At 35.7% G+C, this 19,444-nt stretch overlaps 1 protein-coding gene across 1 annotated transcript in view; it reads left to right on the forward strand.

Moving 5' to 3' along the window:
- Positions 1-384: 384 nt before the first annotated feature.
- LOC114922791 (nardilysin-like) overlaps positions 385-19,444 on the forward strand; it is a 25,221-nt gene continuing 6,161 nt past the window's right edge. Inside the window, exons 1-9 of the mRNA XM_029284764.1 lie at positions 385-569; positions 1,421-1,781; positions 3,029-3,110; positions 4,584-4,737; positions 6,718-6,791; positions 8,322-8,417; positions 10,383-10,505; positions 13,204-13,261; positions 17,233-17,306. Of these exons, the coding sequence (XP_029140597.1) occupies positions 385-569; positions 1,421-1,781; positions 3,029-3,110; positions 4,584-4,737; positions 6,718-6,791; positions 8,322-8,417; positions 10,383-10,505; positions 13,204-13,261; positions 17,233-17,306 (1,207 nt within the window). The remainder of the gene's footprint in view (positions 570-1,420; positions 1,782-3,028; positions 3,111-4,583; positions 4,738-6,717; positions 6,792-8,321; positions 8,418-10,382; positions 10,506-13,203; positions 13,262-17,232; positions 17,307-19,444) is intronic.

The raw sequence follows: 19,444 nt of genomic DNA on the forward strand, positions 1-19,444 counted from the left end.
ACATATATTTTAGTTTTTTCATAATTATGCATTTCATCAGTTGAAGACCATCAAACCACCTTCTTCCAGATCTATTATGTCATTCCCTTTTTATCTAACTAGATAAATAGAAACACTATAACCTAAACGCAAATGAAGTCCTATATACTGTTTTCTTATGCCCTTTCTTTCCCCTTTAATCATTCTCACGGAATCCTGTTTTTCTCCTTCACTGATGTCATAAACATATATTAATTCTAAAGCATCTAGTCAACCAATGGGAAGAAAAAGATAAACAGGCTAGCTGATGGATGGGATACTTATCTGGCTGGAATGGAGCTGTATAGTTAGTAGACAAGTAGGTTAGCTAGCCAGCTCTTTGAAGTTCATCTTGGAGCCTCTGAAATGTCTGGTGAGACTAGGACCAAAGGAGCAGAAAATTGTCCAGTTATACGCTCACAGCAGCAGAGGCCACAGAGATGCCGTAATGAAAGGGCCCAACATGCAGAGGAATTGCGGAAGCGTAGAGCCAAGAAAAATGAGGGAGACCCAGATATTGTAAAATCACCCAGTGACCATAAGGAGTACAGGTAATTATGGGCTGACAGTAGGAATGGACAAGAAACTTGTTTTTTTTCCAGAGCAGCACCAGCATCATTATCATCGTTACCTTCCAAGGACCACTGCCCATGTGACTAGTATCACTTTGGAGTGAATGGAGTAATTGTTACTATTAATAATTGTTCATTGTGCAGTTAGCCAAATGTTCAGACTGGATTTGACATTTTATCCACCTATCAAGTTTTTCCCAAGGATCTGGGATAGGCAGACGTGGATGTTTTATGGTGTTAGAGGTATTGTCATGCCATCAGTCTGGTGTTGGTTCTTAGGCACCACATAAATAGATTGTCTTCAGGATTTCTTTTAATTGGAAAATGTTTTTTTAAACAATAAGAAATAGATATAAGATTGATAATTAAAGTAATAATAATTTTCATGACCAATTTATCTGTAGGCTGATACATAATAATTAATATGAACTATCTCTTCATCCACTTTTGTAGCCCTGGTATAAAAAATAAGAAAGCCAGAAGGGATTGACTTAATTTTCTATTGTTCTTTAAGGCAAAATGCTTAAAAGAGTACAAATGAAAGAGCCTGCTTCTTTTGGAAAGAAATTCTGGAATACAAGACATTTTGTCTGGCGAAACTCGCCACTCAAAAGATATTTATTCACAACATCCAATTCAACATCCATCTTCTCTGTACAGACCTGAAAAATGGGTATTGTGTGAGCCCCTTGATATAACAGGGAGTTTTTACTAATTCACCATAATATATATTTCAAAATACTTTGCAGGGGTTATGAGAATAGCTGCCAAGAAAAATGCCTGTTTATACTGCACATACACATAAAACACCTCTATCATTATTTTTACAGGCACATCAAATTAAAAAATGGCATGAATGTGCTGTTGATTTCTGACTGGACAATTGATGATTGCACTTCTTCTGATGAATCAGACACTGAACTAGAAGATTTCCTAATATCTTCTGGAACAGATGAGGAAGACGTTCTTGCTACAAAAATTCAGGAAACTGAGAGAAATGATAGGAATATCAAGGAATCTGAGGATGGATCTCTGGATGGTGAAGTTGGAAGTGAAGGAAGTTATGATTTTGGAAGTGATGGTATTGTTGAAGGTGATCGTGAAGTGAGGGAAGACCATGATGACCCTGAAATATATGAAGAATTAGTGAAACAAGAAGATGAAAATAAGATGGGCAGTACAGAAAAGCAGGTATGTTATAAAATAACTTAGCTACTTGTTAATCGGCGAGATGTAGTATTAAATAAAATAGACAAGTAATGACTGCTGAGTTTAGAAAACATTAAAATTTAGAACATTATTGAAAAAGTAACTGGTTATTACACTCATAGCTGCCCTAATATCCCCATGGTCACATGGTCAAGATTCAGGTGCTTTACAACCAGAAGCCATTTTATGACTGTCGCAGTGTCCTGCAATCACAAGATATCCATTTGGGTGCTTCACAGCTAACGTCTGACAAGCAGAGTCAATGGAGAAGCCAGCAATGAAACTGCAAATCTTGGTCATGTAATATCTCACTTAATGACTGTGGGGAAAAGTGACATTGTAAGTCCAGCACAGTCACTTGATGTCTCACTTAATGAACTTAGCAATGGAGTTGCCAGTCCTCATTATGGTCATTAAGCAAGGACTATCTGTAAACCCAGGACTATCATTATGGTCATTAAGCAAGGACTATCTGTAAACATCAGGATGAGCACTATTGTTGAGACAGTAGCTTGAATTAATTGTGTTATAGCACATCGAGGGATGTGTTATTTCTTAGCCAGTAGGTACACCCTGTTTGTGTCAAAGTTAACACATTCTGAACACCAAGGGTTCACATGGCAGTGATGTTATGTCGACTCTTAAAAAGTGACTATTTGCTGCTTGCTCAAACAAGTGTAAAAGAAATATATGTGTTAAGCCCTGGGTAAACTTAATACATCTATTTTTATAACTGAATTTTTTTAAAAGAATCAAGGTTCTGGGTGGGGGAACTCTGATGCTTTGATGACTTCAAAAATGACTTTGGAGAGTACAACTGCAACTCATGGGCCAGAGGTCGAAATGCTCCTGTCAAAATGAATAAAATGATAATGAGCATTCTTAAGGTACAACATTTGTCTGAAATATTTTTTTAAAAAAACAGCTAAGATATTATTTTACTACAGAGCAAGAAGAAAATGGGATTATTTGAAGCAGCCTGAATTGCAGGATTTGAAGACTTTATTTTGTTGTGTATGTTACTCCAGTTTGCCTGCAAAGAAAATTTAAGAGTGAAACATAAATAACAGCATCTGTGTCTGCTTGCTTTCTTAGGGACAGGCTTGCAGTTGGGAATGGAGCAGAATTTTGACAGAAGTAGGATTCCTTTCATACTGGAAAAATGCTGTATACTTTGGCTTTGTCTTGTATTGACTTCTCACTGTTTCTGCTTTATATTTTGATTGCAGGCTGCAGCCGCCCTTGCTGTTGGTGTTGGGAGTTTCTGTGACCCTGGTGATTTACCTGGATTGGCTCATTTTTTGGAGCATAGTATGTAAAATCTAAAGCTTATCTACCAAACAATTAACAAAGAGACAGAAAGAAAGCTGTCCTATCTCTTGCTGTGGAATGTGCAGCTTTCTATATGTTGACATCCTCAGTACTATTTAAATATTTTCTTTTACAGGCCTAAAGCTGTTCTTAGTTTTCTTTTAAAATCAGTCAAACTGTGCTTTAAAAAAAAAGTAATGGAAAGCAATAAAAAAAAAACAAGGCAGATAAATCAATACCTTTCCATAAGTCTACTTACATTCATAAGTCCCAAAGGTGCTTTTTCAAGAGGCAACTGGACTTCCTTTGTTTTTCCTTGAAGATGTTTTGCTTCTCATCCAAGAAGCTTCTTCAGAACTTCAGAAACAGATGTTTCTTGGATGAGAAGTGAAATGCCTTCAAGGAAAAACAAGAAAGTCCAGTTGCCTCTTGAAAAAGCACCTTTGGGACAACCATGACCTGAATGATTGAGAATCGCCATAGACATTTACATTCGTAAGATGTTCCAGAGAAAGGGACAAAGACAAAACTGGATGTGAAAGTGAAGTACTTCCCAAATCCCAACCTAGTTGAACTTTTGGTAGTGGATAAGTATGAGAATCTGTCCCTCTTTTAAATGTTCCAACAGTGGCCAAGAATAACACAACGCTGTGGGAAATTGATATTGTGGTATTCCTTGAGCTTGGATACTTTCTTGCAGATGTTAAGGCACATAGAGATAAACAACATTTGCACACTATTCAAAACAGACAATAAAGAAGCTAAAAAGAATTTTAAAAAACACTTCTTTGCCAACAATCAACATCCAGATAAACAGGAACTAAACTAGTCAACAATGAAGCAGTAAACAGTAACCTAATCAAGGAACTACCAAGGAGAAAATAACAACCCCACCAACACTGACAGAGCAAGCTACTGTACATAAACAGAGGAATAACCCCAACTCTCTTCTAGAACTGAAGATGTTACCTAATCAGGTAATGAAATATCTGCAAGAAACCAACTAAGTTCAGAGAGCAGCAAGGACTCCACAGTTCAACCCGGAACTACATACATTATCTTCTATTGGAAATTGATACTGTTAGAAACTGAAAACCATGTGAACACTTTCCGATATACAGTAGCCAGTGCCATAAGTTAGCCAGTGGCATGGAGCACAGAGAGGTAGGAGGTCCAAAAGAGTCTGAAGGATATCAGCTGTTCAGACCTGGTTAATCCCATTTCAGTGTGATCATTACATCCACATAGGTATATAGCCACTAGTTCACCTATCGAGCAGAGCCTTTTCAGGAACTACCCCATTGTTCTAGAATCACTTTCTATTTTTTTAATCTGGCACATTTAACTGCTGCAGCCCTAATAAAGCATTTCTCCCCCCCCCCTTTGGAGATAGAGCCATTGACATGAGTGATAATATACTGAAATCCTTGCCTGCATCTGATCACAGCCAATTATCTGACTGCTTTCTTCTAGTGGTATTTATGGGTAGCCAGAAATATCCAGATGAAAATGGATTTGATACATTCTTAAAGAAGCATGGAGGGTCAGACAATGCCTCAACAGATACAGAACGAACTATTTTCCAGTTTGATATCCAAAAGAAATATTTTAAAGAAGCTCTTGACAGGTAACTTAATAAGCTAAAAGACTAAGATCCCTCAGTAGAATGACTGGGTAGTTATAGCAATTTGAAGAGTACAGTCACTCTATATCTTATACGTACTAGATTAGTGCTTCCCAGACTTTTCCTTCATTACCTCAAATTGCTTATTAGAAAATCTTATCAGACTTTGAGGACTGCTTGTAAGTCCCTTCCTTCAACACAGTCATAACTTCAAATTGTCACTGAATTAAATTCATAACTTGAGGATTATTTGTGTTATAAAAATATCAGCGAATGATCTTTATCGCATTTCTAAGAAACTATCATTGGTGGTGTGATTGATTTTCATCTTAATAGATTTTTTTGTAGATTTTTGAATATATTTTAGAATACATGGACATCTTTAAGTCAATTTACTTATCCCTGTTGGGATATTTTGTGATATTGGGTTAGTGGGTTTGTGTGTGATTACACAGAAAAAAAAACTTTTACCCAATTTTGGGTAATTTATTCAAGTTTGGGAAGCACTGTTCTAAATTAACCATAAATATTCATAAATATCATTTATTGCAGATCATCAAGCAGTAATTAATTTGTGTGTTCTACTTAAGAATTGGGTCACCAGAGGTCTTGCAGCTGTTATTGAGTCCAGATCCCATTATTCTTTACTTTTGGCCATATAGACTTTTATTGCTGGAAGAAAGTTTTGCAAAATTTGAAAAATTCCTTCTAATTGAAGGAAATCTCAGAGGTAGAACAGGACAGAGGAACAACATCAAAGATTAATTGGCTTATTAGGGCTCCGATTATCATGCTCTAGTGCAGGGGTAGTCAACCTTGGCTCTTTTATGACTCGTGGACTTCAACTCCCAGAATTCCTGAGCCAGCACAGCTGGCTCAGGAATTCTGGGAGTTGAAGTCCACGAGTCATAAAAGAACCAAGGTTGACTACCCCTGCTCTAGTGCCATAGGTAAATTGCCTCTTTTGCATAATTCTAATTTATTGAAAGCATGATGGATAGCAGAAAGACCATTTTGAGTTCTAAAGTTCTGAGGGATAAAATCATAATATGCATTAGAGGTGTGCCAAACGGTTAGCATTTTGAATTCAAACATTATTTTGAGCTCGAAATAGTGGCTATAAGCTCAAAGCAGCTTGTTCTAACCATAGTGAAGTGTACAAGCCAGCCTAATACTGTTTCAAGCGCAAAATAATTCTGCTCTGAGCTTGAAATATTTCTATAAAGTTCCAAATCCTTTTAGAAACCTTCTAGTTAGGCTAGGCAGCAGTTTTAGCTCAACATTAATCATTGGAGCTTTAAATGTTTCAAATATGAACGTAATTCTTGCATGCATTTAAAATACATGTTCTGTTTAGTTCTTTCCTGGTGGCAGGTTTAGCTTAGTCTTAGCCTAGCTTTTGTCGTTTGCTAGTTTTTATGTTATCTTTAAGTGAGCCTCAGTCCTCAAATTCTCTTTATTTTTATGAAGCTCAGAAGATGTTAGTGAGGGTTTGGGAGAGGTCAAGGGAAGTCAAACCCTCTTTAACTGAAAGACCAGTTGACTGATCTTTCTAATCTGAAAAAAGATCCTAAAATATCTTGATTATAGGATCTCTAGTTATATGTGATTAGAGATCCTATAATCAAGATATTTTCGGATCTTTTAGGATCTTGAAATTTGGGAAGTCATGGAAAATTCAAGCTGCCAGAGATGTAATTCTACAATAAAATAGAGTTTTTGTGTGTGAGTATATGTTTGTGTATTCCCTCTAAATAATTAAAATAAAAGAAACCTATACCTTGCCTAGGTGTAATAAAAAATGAAAGCAAATAAATGAAAAACCATTTTTCATCAAAATGAATGCTTGGTTAAAAAAAAATCAAATTTTATTTTGCCATAACATTAGTTCATAAGCATATTTATGGAAACAAATCATTATTATTCTATACATTTCAAGGCTTAATAGCAAACACCTGTATTTCTCTTCTACTTTATTTATAGATGGGCACAGTTCTTCATTCATCCTCTGATGATTAAAGATGCTATTGACCGTGAAGTTGAAGCTGTGGATAGTGGTAAAACTAATGGATGGGTTGTTCACTGCTTATAGTTTTTCAGTTCTTAGATGGTGGGAAACTATCTCACTTCATTTTTTGACATATTCGTGTTTGTGAAATTTGGATGGCCTGTCTCACAACCATTTTATAAAAAAAAATATTTTCAATTCAAAGGTTTAAGCACATTTAAAATCTTTAAAATCAGTTGCATTACATGTACTTTGCACTTGATTGCCGACAATACCTTTTAGGAGTTCTATTCTCCAAACATCCTAATCTTGACAAATAACTGCAATCCTGGTGGTATCTTGCAGGAAATATGTTGAATTCAGTGGAGATTAATGCAGTGTAAATGTTCATACACTACTGACAATCAGTTTAGTGTGATGGTTAAGACACCAGACTAGAAGCCAGGAGCTATGAGATCTATTAAGGCCTTAGGCACAAAGCCAGCTGGGTGACCTTGGGCCAGTTACTCTCTTTCAACCCTAGGAAAAAGGCAGTAGCAAATCACATCTTGCCGAGAAAGCTGCAGGGATTTATCCATTTAGTCGCTCAGTCATCAATACTGATTTGACGGGACCAAAAAAATGAAAAAAAAGCATTATTCTGTGTGTTGTTAGGGTGACACAAGCCTGGTTGTTCAACTACAACATTACACAACTTCTTGAAACTTCCTTTATCTCAGTTTAAGATCTAACACCAAATGATTTTTAAAAAACAAAACAAAGAAAACACTGTCCTGGTGGAAGTTATTGTCTCTAAATCCTCTGCCTTCACCTATGAAACAGAAAGGAAAGCAATCTCTATTTTATATTATTACTTTATATTATTGCTACCAATAAATAAACTTCCTGGAGGATAAACCCCTTTGACCAAATGAAGATATGTAGCTAGGTATGCACAGGATTAAGAAGGAAGGTAGCAAAGAACAAAGGAAGATGTGAACCAGCATAAACTCTGGTTCCCTCATCCGGGACTTCATGATGAAACTGGCCACTTTTTATCTCTCAACCTGCAGTTCTGGATGATCATTTCTTGGCCTGTGGAGTTCTAGATTTGGGTCTTGAGCTCCGGTTTTTGGTACACCCTTATAGCAGTGGAAAATGCTAAGGCACAGAAATAAATGTTGATAAGGAAATACCCCAAATGTAGCTTATTGTATGTTTCTATCAGAAGAAGAACCAGTGTAATCAAGGACTTCTCTCTCTTCCCACCAATATGTATGTCATGGTTATATGGTAATTTGCCCCTTGAAAGAGAACATCTATTTATCCTATTTTAATTGAGGTTCTGGCTCTGTTACGGTTGATAAATAGGCAGAGCTGCTAGAAATACTCATTCTCCAAAGTACTAGTAATCCCTGATGAAGCCCATGATATTTCTGCAACAAAACCACAAATCCAATGCATGTGTCAAATGAGTATGACACTTTTCATTGCTGCTTCATGTATGTGTGCATTATGCTCTTTGCCTTGTCCAAATGATCATATCACTGGAATTCCTTTCCTAAGTTCTTATGCCTAATGTGTACTTTAAAATAAACAGAATATCAGATTGCAAAACCCTCTGATGCTAACAGAAGAGAACTCCTGCTTGGAAGTCTCGCAAAACCAGGACATCCTATGAGAAAATTCTTTTGGGGTAAGTCAAGTATACTGAGATACAAGCAGATGGGCTTTAATGGAGCTTGTATTTGATGGTAACTTTATATAATATAAAGTATTTTCTCTACTTTCAAAAATTGTCGATATGCTATTCTTCAAAAAAGCTTCATGACAGTGGCTTTGTATGCCTCAATGATCTTGTGTCCTTCAAGATATGGTTAAGTCTGATGCAGTATATGATAGTCTTGTAAAAACATATATCCTTCTTATCCAAATAGATTATCTCTACATTAATCAGGTCAATATATTAATCTTACATTAATTCACAGAAGGTAAGCCTACTTTTAGACCTCTTTTAGCTTTTGAGTCATTTAGCTTTTGCATAAGGAGCAACCCATATACATGAAGTGCTGGACTTAAGACATAGTTTTGCCACTGATTCCTATAGGCTTAGAAAGATGGCAATCCCCAAAGTTATGATAAATCTTGAAGTATTAATTAACATCAGGAAAAATTGATTGAAGATAAGATAGAGATAGATAGGATAACTTTTATTGTCATTTTTTTACTGTGGCCACAACGGCACACATCAAAAATGAAATTTAGTTGCCCAATTGTCTAGAATAATTCTAGGTTTATTGTATCATGATGTGACAAACTCAGCTATTGTTCTTAAAGCATATTTCCTACCTTTATTTGTAAAACCTGGCTAATTGTGGCTTCTTCAAATAATCATGATTAACCAATTGTTTAACTTTATGTTTGGCTCCAGTCATAGAGTAGTCAAGGTATTTAATTACAGATTCTTAAAGGTGTTTGCTTGACATTCAATTGTCATCTGGTCTAAGTTAAAATAATGAAAGAAAAGGACATGCTGTAGCATCATGATGCAACACATCCTCTTTTTGCAGAAGTCACCAAGTTCAATCCCAGCATCTGCATGCCTGAAACTAGGCTAAAAGTCTCTATCATTAAGTGTAGGACAAAATCAATCGTTTGATTTTGGGACACTTTCCTTTTTATAGTAATTTTATTAAAAATTACAATTAAAAAGATAAAAACTAATAAAAACAAAAAAGAATAAAAAGAAAAAATAGAGCAGGAAAGAAAAAAAAGAAAATAGGAAAGAAATTCAAAATAAGAATATAGCAAAGAAAAAGAAAACACACACACAAACACGTAGGTAGATAGATAGATAGATAGATAGATAGATAGATAGATAGATAGATAGATAGATAGATAGATATGACTTCCCCCTTTAGCACAACAAGTATAAACAATTTTGGTGACTTATTACTTTCTTTTAAATACAACAATATCCCATCTGTTATCTATAAACAAATCATTAAAGCTTTGCCAGTCCTAATCAGCAAAAGTCCATTAAGGATCACCAAAGATAACAACACATCTATTTTAATCTTAATCAAGTAAACCAATATTACTTTCCTTCCTTTTACTTCTAACAATCTTGACCTTTAGTCCAGTCAAATAATGTTCTAGAAAGTAAAAAATTTTGTCCATTTTCACAAAATTTCTCAAAACTTTAAGGTCGTTTTTTGTAAATCCAACATAGAATAATAATAATAATAATAATAATAATAATAATAATAATAATAATAATAATAATAATAATAATAATAATAATAATTAAAAAAAAATATGGAAGGGACCTTGGAGGTCATCTAGTCCAACCCCCTGCTCAGGCAGGAAACCCTATACCATTTCAGACAAATGGCTGTCCAGTCTCTTCTTAAAAAATTATTCAAATCATTCTTTTGGCTTATTATGTGTACATCACTTTTAATTAATAAGTCATCAGCTGGTTTCATTTGTATATCCAGCATAGCATTTCTAAACTAATATTTAGTTGGTATTATTGGGCTATTTTAAGTTAAACAAAATCTGCTTTGTTGCAGAGAAAACATGTAGAACTAAAGTGCAAGACTGTAGGGAAATTGATACTAATGTTAATAAGAAAATCTCTTCTTCACAAATTATATAGGTAATGCAGAGACACTGAAATATGCACCAAAAAAGAAAGGAATTGATACCTACGCAAGACTGAGGGATTTCAGAAAACGATATTACTCAGCTCACTACATGAATCTTGTTGTCCAGTCTAGAGGTAGAAATTACCCATAATTATGATAGATAGATAGATAGATAGATAGATAGATAGATAGATAGATAGATAGATAGATAGATAGATAGATAGATAGATAGATAGATAGATAGATAATATATGAAAGTGTATTCAGTTGTGTAATTGATGGAATTTGTTAGAATGAAAAATCTGCCATTAAAATAACACAGTGGAAGGAGTAGAAACTCTGTTGGTTTGCTGGTACAATTGCACAACTTACACCATTGTGTTAATGTATATGTTAGTCCAGTCCTAAAGCCACCAATCTAACAATGATGGGTTCTTATGGGCACTGATATATATAACTGTGCTTGAGGCTCATTCAAATTAAAATAATAATCAAGAGATCAGAATGATCACCAAGCCCCTTAAAACCTACAAATAGCAAAAACCTTGAGAAGTAAGTTTGCTTGTTTTTTCATAAGATCTTACAACATGTTGCTATTCTTTCACTTGATCTCAAGGAAAGGTTGGCAAAATCACTCCAATCTTTCCAGATTTCAATCATATGGATCAAGGAACTAGGCCATTATGAGACTACATAGCTATTTAGAAATAGCCAAGATTTCAATGATCCTAAGTTTATCATCATTTTTGGATGCATCCTTAGCAGCATTCCTTGAGGTACTGTATAGCTAGGTTACGTTTACAAGAAAAACAACAGTTTTATTTTATTACATAAACTGTTGTAGATTATGTTTGCGATCAATTTCATGACATAACAATCCCCCAGAATTTAAGTGACAACATATTTGCTAATTTTTAAGGTGTTACAAGATATGCCCATGAGACTGCTAGGCTTTTGTTGATACTTATATGGATCATAAGGTGGGAATGGTAAGTGTGTTAGGTACATTCTAAAACTAAATTAATTAAAAGTGACTATTAACTATTGAGGGTTAGTTTTAGCCCAAACTAGTGTTTTTTGGGGGGCTACGTTAATTCCTCCAATTCACCTAATTATACATGTAACTTGTGAACCATTTATCTGATAATGAACTGTCCCTACAATTGTCCCCACTGAACTATGGAAGGACCCTACACTAAAAGGAGCCTCTTAGGGTTTCTACCAGAGAGGTTGGTTTGGTTTTTACCCCCATGGGTAATGACCACATACGGAAGCAAAACAGGGCAAAAAACAGGGAGAAATGAATAATGTCCTTGAAATCCTGTGCTTTCTATGGAGAAAAAAAAGGCAGGAATTAATGGGATTAAGTGATAGCCTCCCAGTCTTCTTTGTGGCAGCTGGGAGAATGAAAAAATATGTCCTTTGGTTGACTAAGCTACATGCCTACCTTCCTAGTTGGACCAGACAGGAAACACAACAGATGAGGTAAATCTACTTTGTTGTAAGGCTACATTAACAGAATTTTGTGTGCCTGAAAGTACAAATCTCCTACCATTTCTTTTTGTAGCCTCATACATTAGGGAGGATCCTTTCTGAATTTCTTTCTGTGCCTGTAATGAAGCTCAGACCTCTCCCCTTGCCCCCCCCCCTTATCTTATCATTCCCTAGGCCAGTTCTCAACCTGTGGGTCGGGACCCCATTTGGGGTCGATCGACCATTTCACGGGGGTCGCCAAGCAAGGCTGTCCGCCATTTTTTTTTCCCTTTTCCGGCGGGTGCCTTACCTCCCTTGGGCTGGGCCAGCTGGTGGTCGGCCTGCTCCGTCTCTGCCGCTTGCCAGCTACACCTCGGCTGGCGCAGGGGGCGGAACCATGCATGCGCGACGCTCCCGGGCAGGGAAAGTCCTCGACTTACGACCGGCTGGGTAGTCCTCGACTTACGACCGGTTTAGTCCTCGACTTACGACCGGTTTAGTCCTCGACTTACGACCGGTTTAGTCCTCGACTTACGACCGGTTGGGGTCTCGGCATTAAAAAGGTTGAGAACCACTGCCCTAGGCAGTCTATTTTCCCTCTGTCTCCCAAGTTCAGTCCCACATACCATTACACTACAGCACAATAAGGTTAGTGAACTAATTGGGAGAATCACTGGGTGGTTGATTCTGTGTAAATGCATCCTTAATACAGCAAATATAGTTTTTTGCATTTAGTAAGGAGTGACTTTTAAGCACACTTGATGGAGGGTGTAGGATATCTCAACTGGCATGGACAACTACCAGTAGATTATTTAGCATCATTGCCCACAACATGATGCTTTGCATGAAGAATTAAATGTGAAATTTTAACTGCAATATTCTTCAGGCCAATTTGAAGGAAGATTTAGGGGTTTATTAGTGCTAGGAACGACTATGGGAGAGATTTATCTGTTAAAGGTCTCTCACTCCCATTCTTACCCTTAGCCTTTTATTTAAAAAATTGCATTACTGAAATCTGGTTAGTATGCATATTTTTTTTTAATCCTTGCTGCAAAAGAAAAACAAAAAACCAAGAGTCCCAATGTCAAAAGATTCTGGTTCCTGTCAAAAATAGCACTTTCAAGAGTTGAAAGGAAGAACATTGGATACTTCTTTTGTGGATTCATAGTTAAGCTATAGAAAATCCCATCTTTGATTCAATGCACAATTGCCATTTGAAGACTTTGATACATACATAGAAATTTGATACATGCCCACAGTATATAGTTCATTTTTATAGCAGAATTGTCTTTCCCCCTTATTCTCTATATTTTCTACATTTTATGATTCTTTTCCTTTTTTAAATATTCTTCTGATTAGAAACCCTGGATACTTTGCAAAAATGGGTGACGGAAATTTTCTCACACATCCCAGATAAGTGAGTTTATCTTTTTCTTTTTTTTCCTGGAAGAGCTAAGTGTTCTGTATACGCCATATGTTCCATTAGAAGTAGCAATGTGAAAGAATATACTCTATTAATGTTATTTTTAATCTTAAAATTTCTAATTCACCCAATAACTGAAGTATTCTGGTTAAACTATAAAACTTCTAAAAACATAACTATACATTCCAGAAATATAACTATAAGATGCTTCTTCTGTTTTAAAAAGATGGATGGTATGGGAATATGAATAAAAATAATCTAATCCTAATTAATAGAAAATTTTCTATTTTATAAAGTTTCAAGCCAAAGGGGGAAAGGAACAAAAGTGATAAGGGGGGAAATTAAACATTTGAGATTTGTAAATAAATTATGGAAGGGGCACAGTGGTTCAACTGGAAAGCTGATACCTGGGTTCAAGTCCTGAGCACCACATAACGGGATGAGCTCCCATTCCTTGTCCCAGCTCCTGCCACCTAAAAGTTCAAAAGCATGCAAATGCAAGCAGATTAACAGGGAAAGCAACAGAATTCTGTGTCCCTTTGGTGTACAGCCATGTTGGTCACATGACCACGGAAAATGTCTTTGGACAATGTTGGCTCCCTTGGTCAAGAAATGGAGATGAACAACACCCCCTAGAGTTGGACATGATTGGACAGGGAAATCTTTACCTTTAGAGGTAAAGGTTTAGGGTTTCTTTTAAGTTTGCCTCTAATTGTCAGTATTAGGTTTACTTATTTGCTCATCTTAAAACATATAAATCATTTTATGTGAATGTGTGTTTGAGGTTTGTGCAAACAGAAGTGCAGTCAATACTTGAAACTTAATACCAAAAAACATGCACAAACCAATTTTTAACCATTAGTTCCATTTTGAAAATGGATCGATTTGATAATTTAAATTTATTTAGAAAACTAAGTTGATTCAGTTAGAATGTTCAGATCACAATTGCATGGTTTGTTTAATATTTCTGAATTCATTTGGAAAAACAGTTTTGTTTATATGCAAAAGTATCCAAAATTATCAAAATCAATTTGGAGACATCTGAGTCTCCAAACTAACCTTCCAATTCAATTTCAAAAATCCATTCAATTCAGAGTTTTGAATTGAATTTCTGACCTGAATACTAATCAGTTAATGCATGTTAGGAATCAAATAGTAATATATTAATTAACTAATATATTATACTTTTTGTTCGGTTCCCAAAGAGAACCAAACCAAACCAAAATATGGTAAAAGTACCACATTCATTGGCAGGCAGTGGACTCTTCATCTTCCAGTATTCACTAGCTAAACTATGAAATGAAGTCTAAAAAATGCATTTTAGCAGAAATGGGACAAACAAATCTATTGCTTCTTTTCTGCCACAATCTTCTCTCAGGTGTGGGCTCATTTATGACTTTTTATAGACTCAGTAATATTCTTCTTTCCAGTTCCCCCAAAAGGAACAAAATGAAATTCATTTAAAACTAAAGAAAGCAATATCAACTCTCAGTCAAAAACATAAATCTGTCAGAGGCCTAGAGAAGCAAAACCCTATTGCTTATCTAAAAATCATCCCTGGATCTGCTCCAGGAAAAAGTTGCAGAGTTGTAAAACCACAACCAAAACACACACTCTTTGTTAGATCACAGCTGACCATTCCTCTATTAATGTCAAGGAACTCTGAGGATGGGTACAGTTCGATGTGAGGAGTCAGTCTTTCTGAAAACCTCTTCCCCAATAATTTAGAGAACTTTATCAGAGCTTGAAAAAAAACTATTTTGCAGTCTAAAGATTGGAGGTTGGGGATATGTGAAATAGGGAGAATCTAACATTGCTGTAAAGAGTAGATCTATACATAAATGCATGCCCTCATTCTCTAAATTTTTAGGTAAACACCACTACACTCAACTAAGAAAATGCATAGGAAATAGTAAGTGGATAAAACAAAAAATAGGAGATAATAAAAAAAATAGCTGAAACTTAATAGTAGAAAATATTTGTAGCTCATTGTTATTCTGTAGGGTCCTTGGTGCTCTCTGAGCTTGGTTATTTTCTTGCAGACATTTCATTACTCAACTATGTAACGTCACCAATGTTAGAAACAAACAATACCCTAATTAAGGAGCTACCAATAAGACTCTTACCAACACTGAGAGGGCAAGCCACTTATATATATATACAGAGCAAACCCCACTCTCTTCTGGCGCTGATGTTAGCTTTTCCTCTGATCCCATTCACTCTTCATATATTTATATGTCTTTATACTAATCAACCATTCCTGCACTGAATCCACATTCAACACTGGGCAACTGCCTTGCCCCGATGGGACCAACCCATACACCACTTATTCCAGTGGAATGAGCCTACTTCAGATTCTATCAGCTAAAGAATTTTGGCTGGTGGGGTGCAGGAGAAGAGCCTTTTTTTCTATGTCACCCCTCCTCTGGAATATTCTCCCATCAGAAGTGAGATGCAGGAGAAGAGCCTTTTTTTCTGTGCCACCCCTCCTCTGGAATATTCTCCCATCAGAAGTGAGATCTGCCTGCTTCTTGGCTTGGTTTGGGATGGCAGAGGGATAGAGAAGATACTCACCTCCAGGCTGCCCATCATTATGGTTCTTAACTTTTGATCTTTTTATTCTAATTTTACTTGTGCTTTAAACATGTTTTAACTTTTTATTATATTTTAAGTTTCCCAGAGTCATTGCATTAATCAGATGGGTGGCATAGAAATTTAATTAATAAATAAATAAATAAATAAATAAATAAATAAATAAATAAATAAATAAATACCCATTCCTCCTTATCTCTCCTTTTTGTGTTTTGATCACCCACATCACACTGATCGATAAGTGTCCCACCACATTCAACTTCACTGTTTCTCTTGACACATCCCACTTTCAATTTCATGTAAAAATGGGCAGAGGGACGCTTATACACATTAATTTTCTTTCCTTATTTGACATAGAACCCATATACTACCTTTCTACTAACATTTGCATATTTTGACATTTCTCCACTCTTTTCTCCATATAAATAAACTTTTTACGATGTTACCTAAAATCTTTGCCCTTTTTTTTGTTGTTGTTCCTATAATTTCTATTTGCAAATTTGGGATTCTTTTACTACCCAAAATAGAAAAAACATTAAATTGCTCAGATCTGAATACATTAACTTAAAAATTAACATAGTTTTTAAATAATGCCTGAAAATTGCCATATAGCCACTGAACATCAATGGCCCATTTGGGGAACGTCAGAGAACCCAGAAATAGATCTGGAAATTATTTAATTAAAAAAAAATGCTGCCCATCTCATTTTTAAGCTAATCTGAGCAGTTTACAGCGTGAAAGACTGCATGTGATTCAGCCTTGGTTTACATGTTTAACAAAGCTCCAGTGATGTGCTTCAAAAAAGCAAACAATGAGAAATTACAATGGGAATAATTTCAAAGTGCTGTCCAAGAGTAGCCCCCTTGCAGATCATGTTTAAACTTCATGCTGATTAAGTACAGAAAACTTTCTGGGGAAACACATCATTGTATAGTTGAAAAAAAAAAGAGAAACATTTGATAGGAGAGGCTAGCAAAGCAGTCCTATTCCCACAGGCTCTTGCATATGGGGTTGGGACTCCTGGGTTTTTGCCAAATATAATATCCAGATGTTAGGGCAACAAGTTCCATTCTGAATTAGCTAACAAAGCTGATGTAGGCTGATATTCAGTAAGTTTTCCCAGTAAAAGTAGGTCTTGCCACAATAGATATAAATCGGACTAGACACCAAAACTCGGGAGTAGATTCAAAGATAAATCTCTAAAAGAATGGCAGTATCCTAACTCAGTTATAGGGTCATAGAGGTTTTATATTAAGAGACCTTTTTATTTTCTACAGTGCCAGGGTTTGTATATGAACACCAGAAAGGTGAGATGGCAGTAGAATTTAAACTTTAAGCCTTAAATACAATGTTCCTGATTGTTTGTTTTTAAGTGGGCTGCCCAGACCGGATTTTAGTCACCTGATAAACCCTTTTGATACACTGGAATTTCACAAGGTTTACAAAAGTAAGTAGATGTGATTCTGATTTTTTTAAAGTTGGGGAATCTGGATGGAAATTGTGCATCAAAATATCATTTTCTAGGGTAGTGTAACGAGGTGTTTCTTAAGAAGTATGCACTTAGGACCATTTCTAACTTCCCAGCTTTGAGGAATCCAAAAGAGCTTAAATTTGTAGGGTTCGTTTTTATTGATGTTTATCATATTAAACATTAAAATTGAATGTTCAAAATATTCACAGAATATTGATTGAATCGTGTAGGAATAACACTATTAAACCCATTGGATATTAACATAAATAAATTGTGGTTTATGAAAAATTCATATACTTTTAACAAAAATAATAATGGGGAGAGTGTCATTGCTTTAAAATTTTGCTAAATTTTCCATATCTGGCAAATAATTTTGATTTTGCAGACCGCTGAGAGGTTTTTGGGAGACCCCAGTAGGTCCTTGGACCACACTTTAAGGAATACTGACATACGAGATAGGAGAATAAAGATCTGAATAAGAATTTCTCATTTTGCCTTAGCTATGATGTTACTATGTCAATTTAGGCTAATCTTTCTTCAGCCTGGCTCCTGCCAAATGTGTGGGGACATCACTTCTTAGACTCCCCAGCTAGCAGTGTCCAGAAACAATCCTGGGAATTGCACTCATACCTTATCAGGTGTTGAAAGATACGTCATAGACAAGTCATCGCCTTCCACCTATGACTATCTCGTATTCCAAATACTGAGATCATAGCATGAATGCTCCATATAAGGTTGTTTTTGTTTAAAAAAAAAGATTAATAAACAGCTGGCCACTATATAGTATATATTTGTACTCTTAAAATATAGCATTAAACATGAAGATATGCACCTTTAAATTTACTGGATACATTGAGTTTTTGATTAACATGTTGGGATTTACAATATCAAAAGGTGACAGGGCCAGGTTAAAACATTAAGTGATGCCACAACAAAAGCTAACTGTAATTTAACATGCTAATTACACTATTTACTTTTGGCTGAATCCTACATTTTCTTTTCTTACATCTGTTTTCCATTTACCCTATTGGGAGATTCATCTATGTTCTAATACTATTTCAAATATGATGTGGGCTTTCTGTTCATACAATCATACTATTCTCATAATAGTTTCTTTCACATATCTCCTTTTACTGCATTTCCTTTTTTACCCAATATGTAGTATTTACACAATCAAAAATTGTTCTGTTTCATATTCAGAACCATTCATCACTCTTGTAGCTTTCACTAGTCATGATGTAAGTTTAGATTCCTTTCCTCTGTGTTTTCATTGCTTAAGCTTTTGTATAAACCATCACTCAAAACAGATTTTTATTCTAAGCAAATGCTTAGAAATCTATTAATTCTATGATTTCCAAATAAGCCAATCACTTTGTTTATACTCTATTCCCTAATTCCTATCTATCCATTCTGCCATTTGGCAGAATAACTTTTTCCTCTGGATCACATTTATTCAGAACTTTCCTAATGATGATTCATTCCTTTTCACCATTCAGAACAGGTAGTCCTCGACTTATGACCTTAGTTGAGCCCCAAATTTCTGTTGTTAAGCAAAACATTTGTTAAGTGAGTTTTGCTCCATTTTATGACTTTTCTTTCCCCAGTTGTTAAGTGAATCACTGCAGTGGTTAAGTTAGTAATACAATTGTTAGATGAATCTGGTTTTCACATTGACTTTGCTTGTCAGAAGGTCACAAGAGGTGATCACATGACTCCAGGACACCGCGACCATCATAAATATGAGTTTCTTAGGAAACCCCAAAGACAAAATTGAGTTAGAAAATCAAGGAGTATATGAAATCCCATGCACTGCCTGCCCCACCACATACATCGGACAAACCAACAGAAGAATAAATGCACGCATTGAAGAACACAAGAACTCAGTCAGAAAAGAGGAACCAACTTCTTCCCTGGGCCAACACCTTAAAGCCACAGGACATAAAATTGACTTTAAAAAGACCAGAACTATTGCCAAAACTGAACACTTTAACAACAGAATAATCAGAGAAGCCATCGAGATAGAAAAACGCCCACACAGCATGAATAAACGAGATGATACCTCCCGCCTACCAGCCATTTGGAAACCCGCCCTTATTGGCAAACGAGTCCCTAAC

This window comes from Protobothrops mucrosquamatus, unplaced genomic scaffold (assembly GCF_001527695.2).
Source record: "Protobothrops mucrosquamatus isolate PMUCROS unplaced genomic scaffold, P.Mucros_1.0 scaffold_149, whole genome shotgun sequence".
NCBI lineage: Eukaryota > Metazoa > Chordata > Lepidosauria > Squamata > Viperidae > Protobothrops > Protobothrops mucrosquamatus.